The sequence below is a fragment of the Coenobita brevimanus genome, chromosome 72 (assembly GCF_032717465.1).
Source record: "Coenobita brevimanus isolate Jiangsu-jjx chromosome 72, ASM3271746v2, whole genome shotgun sequence".
NCBI lineage: Eukaryota > Metazoa > Arthropoda > Malacostraca > Decapoda > Coenobitidae > Coenobita > Coenobita brevimanus.
In genome coordinates, this window is record NC_137025.1 from 41152493 (window position 1) to 41162796 (window position 10304).

At 45.8% G+C, this 10304-nt stretch overlaps 1 protein-coding gene and 1 pseudogene across 1 annotated transcript; both read right to left on the reverse strand.

Moving 5' to 3' along the window:
- Nucleotides 1-3145: 3145 nt before the first annotated feature.
- On the reverse strand, nucleotides 3146-3263 carry LOC145407281 (5S ribosomal RNA; annotated as a pseudogene).
- Nucleotides 3264-5705: 2442 nt separating this feature from the next.
- LOC145407113 (uncharacterized) lies at nucleotides 5706-10304 on the reverse strand. The gene has a single exon (XM_080278133.1). It carries the CDS (start codon nucleotides 10302-10304, stop codon nucleotides 5706-5708), a length of 4599 nt encoding a protein of 1532 aa, XP_080134259.1.

Sequence of the window (10304 nt, forward strand, 5' to 3'; positions counted from 1 at the left end):
CTGATCATTATTATTATGATAACAATTGCAAAATTTTTAGGTTATACATTAATTTTATTTTATTTTTTTCCGGTCAACACAGCACATTTAGTCTTTCCACAGCCACTTCTTAAATGTTCCTTCGCAAATCCACACATGTACTCTAATAAAATGTTCATAAATAGACAATTATATTGATGTAAATTAGTTTTGTTTATGATATGATAAAAGCCCCAGGAATTGATGGAGTGTGTGGTGCAATACTGAAGCATGGGGGAGAGATAGTAGTAGAATGGATAAGGAGGATGTGCAGATTTGCCTGGGAGGAAGGTAAAGTCCTGGAGTATTGGAAGCCAGGCATAATTATTCCCTTGTACAAAGGAACAGGGGAAAAAGAAGTGTGGTAATCATAGGGGCATCTGTCTTCTCTGTGTACTGTAATAGGAAAAGTATATGGTGGAATACTTATTGACAGAGTCAGGGAAATAACAGGAATTTGTTGAAGAAGAAGAAAGAGGTTTTAGGAAGAGATGAGGTTGTGTAGATCAGATATTCATTCCTAGGTCTTTAGTGGAAAAGTTTCTATAGAAGGGAAAGAAAATGTATGCAGTCTTCATGGATCTGGAGAAAGCATATGACAGGGTGGATAGACATGGATTGCGGGAAGTACTGAGAATATATGGAGTAAATGGAAAGTTGCTGAATGCCGTGAAGAGCATGAATGAGGGTGCTAAGGCTGCAGTGCGTGTGGATGGTGAACTGAGTAAAATTTTTTATATGAAGGTTGCATTGAAATAGGGACGTGTCATGTCTTCATGGCTGTTCAGTCTGTACATGGACGAGGTTATAAAAGATATACAGGGTAGGGCAGTGGATATAGGAGCAGCCCTAATGACAGAGGACTGTGTTATTAAGTGATGACAAAAGGGAGCTGCAAAGCTTGGTGAATGAGTCTGAGAGTGTGTGTAAGAAACGGAGTCTAAAGATGAATGTAAGGAAGAGTAAAGTTATGGTCTTCGAGATTAATGAAGTCACAATGTAAAGTGAGTTTTGGTGAGGAGGAAATGGAAAATGTGAGTGCATTTAAGTACTTGGGTAGTGTGATGAGTAAGGATGGAAGTTTAGAGGGTGAAGTGCTTGAAAGCGTACTAGGAAGAAAGGTTGCTGGTTCATTGAAAGCAGTGACAAGAAACAGGGAATTGAGCATGGAAGTGAAAAAGTTACTACATGTCAATATTGTGACACCAACTCTAACATATGGAAGTGAAGCTTGGACCTTGTTGGAAGGACACAAGTCAAGAGTGAGGGCAATGAAAATGAATTATTTGAGAGGAGCATGTGGAGTCACATGGAGAGGCAGACTGACAAATGAGGATGTGAAGGAGCATTGTGGTGTGGATGTGATAGAAAGCGTTAGGTGAAACACATTGTGGTGGTTTGGCCATGTGGAGAGGATGGAGAGCGAGAGACTGAAGAGGAGAGTGTATGTGAGTGAGGTGGAAGGGGGTTGAGGGAGGGGGAGGCCAAGGATGAGATGAAGGGATGGAGTGGAGAGGTATATGAAAAAGGGAGGTGTGAGCTGGGAGCAGGGCAGTGAACTGGTGGGGGACAGGGAGACATGGAGGCGATTTGTCTGTAGCCACCCCTTCGGGATTGAGGCGTCTGGCAATAGATAGATAGACAGATAGATATTTTTCTGTACTGGAGAGTACGGAAAAATGACTGAGGGTACGGTACTAAATTACAGTATGGTATTGCAGCCAGGTAGCCTAAGGAGTACGGAAAAACATTCTGTACCGTACCATACCACCAGCCTTGGTTCCCTTTCGTGACAATTTTTTTTTTATTACTTTACAGGAAGAACTGAAGACATGGAGAGTTTCTACTGTTTTCCTTCTTTGTCTTTCCATCCAAAACAACAGCCATGTCAATTTTCTTCTCGTCACCAGGAAGTGTTTTTGACACAGAGAGGAAAAGATTCTAATGTCGTTAACCATCCTGCAGTGGGTAACTTGAGATACGACAGGGACCATCGTAAATACCTTTGAGAACCTACAGTATGCCAAGTTTCAATGTGGCAAGTAATCTGAATCTGACGCAACTGTCTTTGGATTGTTTTTTCCTGTGAGGTGGAGGGTGGATTCTGGGGAATGAATGGTGAGGGAATGAGTTTGTGGCCCTATTTTCTCTTTAGTATTTTTCTTTTCCATGTTCATTATTATTATTATTATTATTATTATTATTAGAGTGGTTACAGGACAGGGGTTCAATTGAAATAAGAACTGAATATAATGAGAGCAAGAAGCACGTAAAGAGACTAGTGAAGAGGAAAAAGGAGGTAAATGATGATCTAGGAAGAAAAATGAATGCAAATTACCCTAAAAATTGATTATTCTGGAAAGAGGTGCGGAAATGTAGAAGTGACAGCAGAAAGAAATCTGCAAGTGTGAAGGATGTAGGTGGTAGATTATTAGCCCATGGGGATGAAGTAAGGACCAGGAGGAAAGAAGCCTGATGAATGGGAATAGAGAGAGCAGAGCCGCTATAAACGGGGTGTGCAGAGAAAGAATGCAGTGGTAGGAAACATGACGCTTGCACAGGTGAAGAGTGCTGTGAAGTGGCTGAAACTTAGGAAAGCAGCTGGGGCTGATGAGGTGTATGCAGAGATGATTAAGTGTAGTGGAGGGGAAGGAATAAGTGCTTGTTGGAGATAGGTAAGAAGGCATGGATGAGTGAAACTGTGCCAGCAGAGTGGAAAAAGGCTGTGATTGTACCCCTGCACAAAAAAAAAAAAAAAAAAAAGGTGAGCAAAGTGAGTGCAAGAATTATCGTGGCATAAGTTTATTGAGTGTGGTAGGGAAGGTATATGGAAGAATTATTATGGAGAAAGTAAGAGAGATAACAGAAGTCCTATAGTGAGTGATGAACAGGGTGGCTTTAGGAGTGGCAGAGGATGCGTGGATCAAATATTTGTAGTGAGACAGATAGTGGAGAAGGTTTGTGAGAAGGACTATAAGGTGTTTATGGCATTTATTTCATTCATTCATCATTCATTGCCAGATGCCATGTATCCCAAATGGGGTGGCCAAGGGCTTAGAGTTAATTGTTTTACAGGGAGGGGCACTAATCCTCCACCAACCCCACTTGACACGTAGGGAGAACGTTATGCCAACAGCATCTGGTGTTCCCAGGCGGTCACCCATCCAAGTATTAACCAGACCCAACGTTGCTTAACTTCGCTGATCAGACGGGAAGCGGTGTACTTACGTGGTATGGCCGTTAATAATAATAATAATAATACACTAATAACAACAATAACTATAACAATATGGTCTTTTGTTTCTCAAAAGCGCCAGTTCTTCCCAAGGAATTCACTATAGTCTCTTCAATCTCATCTGGGAACAAACGAGCATTAAGCTTTTGAAAGCTAACAGATGACTGGTTGTCCAAGTGCCTTCATTATTAATGATGCATTTTAAATTATTTTTATAATGGGGGTTACAACACCTGTTTGACAATAAGACTGCCTGAATAAAATATTATACATAGTTATTTGCACAGAATAATCTAAAAATTGGGCATTACAAAGTTTATCAGATGGCCTAGATACATGTGAAATTTTGAATTCTTGGGACAAATAAGACACATCCAGGTAAAGTTTTACGAGTACCTTGATCCCTCCCTCCCCATGTTCAGACAAATTAAGGTAAATTATGTCACTGCTGTCATTCAAAAGCTTAAGACTCATCTCTTCTCTGATGAGACTGAATAAGCTACAGCACTCGACACTAATTAAAACTTTTACAATTACAAGAACTGTTACAGCTCTCATATACAATACAGACTTCATCAGCATAATTATGGAAATATGGTATACAAACGAACTGAAATTATGTACTAAATGTATCCAATATATACAATAAACTACTACTTGTATAAGAATACACCATCTGTAAGTAAGGATTATCTCAAATTATTTACCTTAGATGAAGCACTCCATGGCCCACAAATAATGACTATCCCATCCATCAACCATCCAATCCTTTTCCTCCCCATCAGGAACATAGGGATTTGGGGCTAGGTTTCTCAGTCACGATATTTAAGGCAAGGGTGACCTGCCTCATTCAGATCTCAGTAACATTATGTGGAGAATAAATCCCAACCATCCCTCAGATGTTAACCTCTGTGGGTCCCTTCCAGTTGGAGCACGTTAATCCATTTGACCACCAAGCATCATCTGGTTATATAGTTACTACCCTGCATAGTAAATAGTTTCCTGAGTAATAGTGAACCAATGGGCTTGTCACTCAGTGTAGTCACCTAAAAGGCAGTTCTACATCGAGTGAATGGATGGTGAGTACCCCCACTTACCACTTTTACCATCTTTAAAGGAAGAAATTATCAACATGGCTGAAGGGTAAATCATTGTGCTTCATTCAGAGCCTTGACCAGGTTGGCTGTCCATTTCCCAATATTTTCACGTGCGGTTGGGTCAACCTGGAGGATCTTCTGCTTTGCCTCATATTGTTTCAAGAGATCAAGAATTTTTATTCTGAACATCCAGGAATGGTTATCTAAGGCAGCACAGCGGTCAGCCAGGTCAGGCTCCAGCCAGGCCACTGGCAAGGTCCGCAGTGGCATTTATGGATTTGGAAAAAGCACACGACAAAGTAGACAGAGATGATTTGTGGAAGGTTATGCGCATGTACGTTGTACTGTAGATGGTAAGCTGCTAGGTGCCGTCAAGAGTATTTATGATGGTAGTGCGGAATGTGTAAGTGTAAACAGGCATCTGAGTGAATGATTCACGATCAGTGTGGGCGTGCGACAAGGTTGTGTGACGTCACCATGGTTATTCTATATATATAGAGAGAGAGAGAGAAGTAAAAACACGGGTAATGGAGAGAGGGATGGCGTTGGTAATGAATCGTGATGGATGGAAGATCTTAGATTTGTTCTCCGCTGATGATGCAGTACTGCTTGCAAGTACTGGACATGAACATGGTAGACTAGTGCGGAGTTTTGCTGATGTCTGTGAGCGTCGTTCCTTGAGAGTATATGTAGAAAAGAGTAAAGTGATGGTAATCGAGAGAGAATATGACTCCCAGTGTGATGTAACAGTGAATGAAGAGAGACTGGATCTGGTGAGAGAGTTCATAAATCTGGGTACTGTTGATTGAAGTCCTGTATGCAATGGGGGGCAATCACAGGGTTGAAGGATAGGTAATCTTCCTGCTGTAGAATCTTTATTTCCCTAGGAGATAGATAAAGAAGTGGAGAGGTGAGGTGAGGCGTACACGTGCCTCGAAGTGGAAGAAGCTCTCTCTCTGCTCGCGCAGGCGCATAGAATGCCCAGCTGGCCAAGTTACATATCACGATGGCGACTGCGCGGCACATTTGAATAGGCACATTGGCATGGGTAAATGTTACATTGACATGGGTACATTTTATACATCCACACCTCCCCTTCCCTTTGCGTTCGAAGAAGTCGAACGGCTGAAAAGTAACATACATAGAAAATATATATGTGAAACATCCCCGTAATTCATAAAATAAAATATGCAACTCAGCAATATACAAGTGACTGCAACATGTTAAAGTAGATACAATCCCACAGGTAATCAATACATGGTAACAAGCAATGTATGAAAATCCTACAAGTGTCTACAAAGTGTGTACATTGTAAGCAAACATACAGGGACTTCTTATGGGCAGTGTACACTGTGTTAGGACTTATTTAGCCTTGGAGATCTACGTGGGGTCTTGGGAGGAGGAACTGAATTGGACTTTTCGATGTCTGTCTGTAAATTAGACTTTTCCATGTCATGACAAGGGACCACAGGGATGTTAGGTGTAGTGTCAGAGTGTGGGTCGGGCACTGGATATAAGAATCTGCGGTTTCGACGTAGCACTCGGCCACTTGGAAGCCTAACCTCGTATTCCCTGGAGCGAGCACCACCCATAACGATGGCGACCTTATCCCACCGGCGTGAAGTGGGGTCCTGAACGCGAACATGTTGACCCATAGCCAGCCTGGGGAGATCACGGGCGTGTTGATTGTAGTGCTTCTTGACCTGGGCGGCTCTGGAGGCGACCCGTCTGTCCCAGTCGTCTGCCAAGTCCTTCCAGTCACTCTTGAAGGACTGCGGATGAGCAGGTACACAGCTGCGGAGGTTATGACCAAATAGAACTTGAGCAGGTGAGTAGCCGGTGTGGTTGGGGACATTCCTCAGTTCCATGAGTCCCCGGTCGAAGGCTTCACAATTTATGTTACCAGACGGTGCTGTTGCCATGATAAGCCTCTTGACGGCCTTAACAGCAGCCTCGGCGTGACCATTCGACTGCGGGTAATGAGGCGATGACATGAAGTGCTGGGTCCCCCATCGACGAGTGAAATCAGCAAACTCACTGCTCGAAAAAGGTGGTCCTCCATCTGTGCGTAACCAAAGAGGTACCCCCACCTCTCGAAAGTAGCTGCAGAAGTATCGGATTGTGGAGGAGGCGGTGGTGTCACTCTTGCAAGGGATGACAGCTGGCCAGTTCGACAGTCGGTCGACAATCACTAGGAAATGTTTCCCAGCAACTTGAAAGAAATCAGCGGAGACTGACTCGAAGGGCCTGGTGGGCTTATCATCATTGAGAAGCGGTTCCTGCTGCTGTGAAGGGCGTAGAAGCTGGCACGACTCACAGGCGGCGACAGTATTGGTGATATCAGACTCAATGCCAGGCCAGAATACCGTCTGGCGTGACCGTCGCTTGGTAGCCTCGACTCCTCGATGACTGTCATGTAGCCGTGCGAGAGTCTTGCGACGAAGAGCAGCAGGAATGACGATCCGAGCGCCTAGTAGTATGAGTGATCCGTCAACAGAGAGGGAGTCTCGGAGTTTCCAATAAGGCAGCAAGGATGTATGTAGAGAATACCTGTTAGCAGGAAATCCAGCCAATATGCAGTCACGTAAGCGAATGTAGTCAGGGTCCTGTTGGGCTGCATTTGCTAACTCCTGTAGGTGACGGTCAGCTTCGATCCGCGGGGCGTCGTCCTCTTGATATGCCGCAGAAGTTATGACGGACCGTAGATGTGCCGTAGTAGAAGCGGAGTCCGATGTATCCTCAGGTGTAGGTCGGCTGACAGGTGCGCGTGAGAAGGCATCTGGGATGCGGAGTGTCTTACCAGCACGCCATACGGCTCTGAAGGTGAAGTGGGACATGCGCTCTCGTAATCTCTGTAATCGAGGGTTCTCAATCATGTCCAAGGTGTACGAGTTCAGAATCGGTACTAGTGGACGATGGTCAGTGTGAACTGTGAAAGACTGGAGCCCTGTAAGATAGAGGCGGCACTTCTGAAGAGCCCAGCTGACTGCCAACATTTCCAACTCTATGGTGGCGTATCTTGTCTCGGCGTCTGCCAAAAAACGGGAGCCACACTGGACGAGGCGAAGTTGGCTGGAACCATGATCCTGCAGTAGGGCGTAACCTATACCATACAGGCGAGATGCGTCGGTCTGGAGATATGTAGGTAGTCCTGGGTCGAATGCTGCGAGGATGAGTGGACTGGACAAGGCTTTCTTGACTTGCTTGAATGCCAAGTCGTGATCTGGAGTCCACGTAAATGAGCGAGATGGGCTCAAGAGAGGTCTAAGTGGCTTGGCAGTTTTGGCGATTTCGGGTGTAAACTCAGATAACTGATTCACCAACCCCATAAATGAGCGTAAATCGGTGAGGTTAGCAGGTGTTGGGAAGTCCCGAAGAGCTGCAACATGTTCTGGGTCGGCGGCGATTCCTTTGTCCGAAAGAATGTATCCACAGAAGTTGACCTTAGTGGCTGCCACGATAAATTTATCCCTGTTGAGAGTGATACCGTGTGAGCGGCAGCGTGTGAGTAGCTCCTGAATCCTCTTGTAATGTGACAGAAGATCATCGTCAAACAGCAATATGTCATCCACCACTTTGACGCATTTCGTTAGACCTTGGAGGGCAAGATCACCACGGTAGCAGTATGCATCTCTGGTAGCGGCGAAGCCCATCGGTCTGCGACAGTAGTAATAGCGGCCGTAAGGTGTAATGAAAGTAGTAAGATGCCTGTCCTCCTCTGCCAGTTCGATTTGCCAATAACCATGGAGAGCGTCCGCAGTTGTGAAGTACCTCGCTGTAGAATCAACCGTACGAACAGCTGCAATAGGCGTCATCGAAGAGTGGACAGGGCGGGCAACTTGACTGTTAAGTTTAGTCAAATCAGTGGTAATCCTGACTCCTTTAGGTTTGGGTACAACTACCATAGGATGACACCAATCGGAAGGCTCATCCCCACATTTCTTGATGATTCCTTGAGCCACCATACTCTGCAGTTCGTCCTGGACTGCATCTCGGAAGGCGTAGGGGATCTGACGTGGAGTGGTAAGAGCGAATGGTGTGGCGTCGGGTTTAATGTGTATCTTCATAGGGTCTCCTTTCATTGGTTGTAGTGGAGCAGTCTTGAGATCATCTTTCGATGCAAGTACATCCGGAAAGTTCCTGACAAAGTAGTCCCTGGCCTCGGCAGGTGGGGTAGCTTCGGTGAGTGGGAACTCAGTGCATCGATGTACGTGGGTAACTTGCAGAATGGGCTTAGGAAACTTGGGCGAAATAATAGCCAACTCCTTGCAATGGCTGAAGGACAGTAGCGGAGTGGTGACACCATCATGCACCTGTAACCGGGCTTGGCATGACCTCTTGGCAAGGGTCAAGGTAACTTCTAAGGATCCAAGCGGTGGCGACATCTCTGACCCATCTGCGGTGAAAGTCTTGGAAACTGTGGGAGGTAGGAGGTCACTTCTGTCAATCTGAAGATGTGCAAGGTGTTGTGGTCCCAAAACACCGACCTCCGCACCTGTGTCAGGTATGAAACTGATCTGGGAAGATACATCCCGACAAGACACAGTAACTGGTACGGGTGAAGGTGAAGGAGTTGCATGGGCCTGAATCTTGCGAACGTTAGTAGTCGTGCTTGAAGGCGGAGTAACATGCTTATCAGCCTTGGCATCACCAGTCTTCTTCCGGCAATATCTGTCGTAGTGGCCTGTCTTGGTACAGTATTTGCATTTCACCTTGAGTGCAGGGCAGGTTGGGGTTCTGGCCCAATGTCCCTTCCGTCCACAGTTATTGCAAGTGCTCGAAGCCGCTGGGCACTTGGCTGAGTTGTGAGACTTGTTGCAATACTGGCAGGTATTAGATTTGGTCGACGGCGTAGAAGTTGGCTGATGGTTACGACCTTTATCCTTGCGGTATCTTGAAATCTTGGCGACAGAAGCAGTAGGGGCCCGAATCGCAGATGTGGCTGTCCTGGTGGCTTCATGGGCTCTGCAAACGTTCACCACGTCCTGAAGTGTGGTATTAGAGTCCCGGGCAATAATCTTCTGTGTGAGCTCTTCATCATGAACTCCCATAAGAAGTACCACCTTTATCTGCGTCTCCTTGCAGACATTAGAATTTCCAGGGCATATGTCAACTTCCTCTGCAATCGACTGCAGGCGTACATAGTAGTCGTCAAAAGATTCACCATCCTTTTGCTTGCATGTAAGAAGATCCCGGCGGCGAAGAGCTTCATTTCGTTGATTCCTGAAGTGGTTCTGTAGAACGTCAAGGACTTCTTCCACTGTTTTCGCGGTATTTGGAGGTACACCAAGTGTGTGTTCTAACAATCGCTGGGTCTCGAGAGACAAACACATCCGTAACTGTATCTGCTGCTTCGGTAATGACAGAGCAGACAAGTCCACCATGACAGCATAGTCGTCCCAGCGCCTTCTCCAGGCCCTGAAGTTCTGAAATGTAACGTCTGACTTCAGCGGTTGGGGTGCCTGAGTGCTAACCTTTTGTGGGGTAGCGTTGACGTGGGTGGGTGGGTGTGACGAAGTCTCGGTACCAGACCGCTGGTGAACCTGACTTGGACCTTGTGTAACAGGTGTGAGTAGCTGGAGAAATTGTTGAAATCTTCGGTGTTCCTCTTCCCGACGAATTTCTTCCCTTCTTGCCTCATCTTCCTGACGAATTTTTTCCCTTCTTGCCTCTTCTTGACGACTCTCCGCTTCCTCACGCCTATGCTGAGCTTCCGTAGCTAATCTGCTTTCCTCCAAATATCTTATTAGTACCCGTAAGTCTCCATCATGTGTCCTGGATGGCGGCGGTAGGGTTAAATTTGGAGAGAGTAACGGCAACTCAGGCTGACAGCGCTCGTCCTCAGCACTTGTGGGCGCGTGGGTGTGTGGGAGTGTGGGCGGATGTTCATGTCTTGCAGGTGGTAAGTCATGTGGGGTATCATCTGAGAGCTCTACAAGTGGGAATTCTTCCAT

Excerpts from the sequence above, each read along its gene's own strand:
- LOC145407113 (XM_080278133.1), bottom strand. The coding sequence starts at position 10,304 with ATGGAAGAATTCCCACTTGTAGAGCTCTCAGATGATACCCCACATGAC.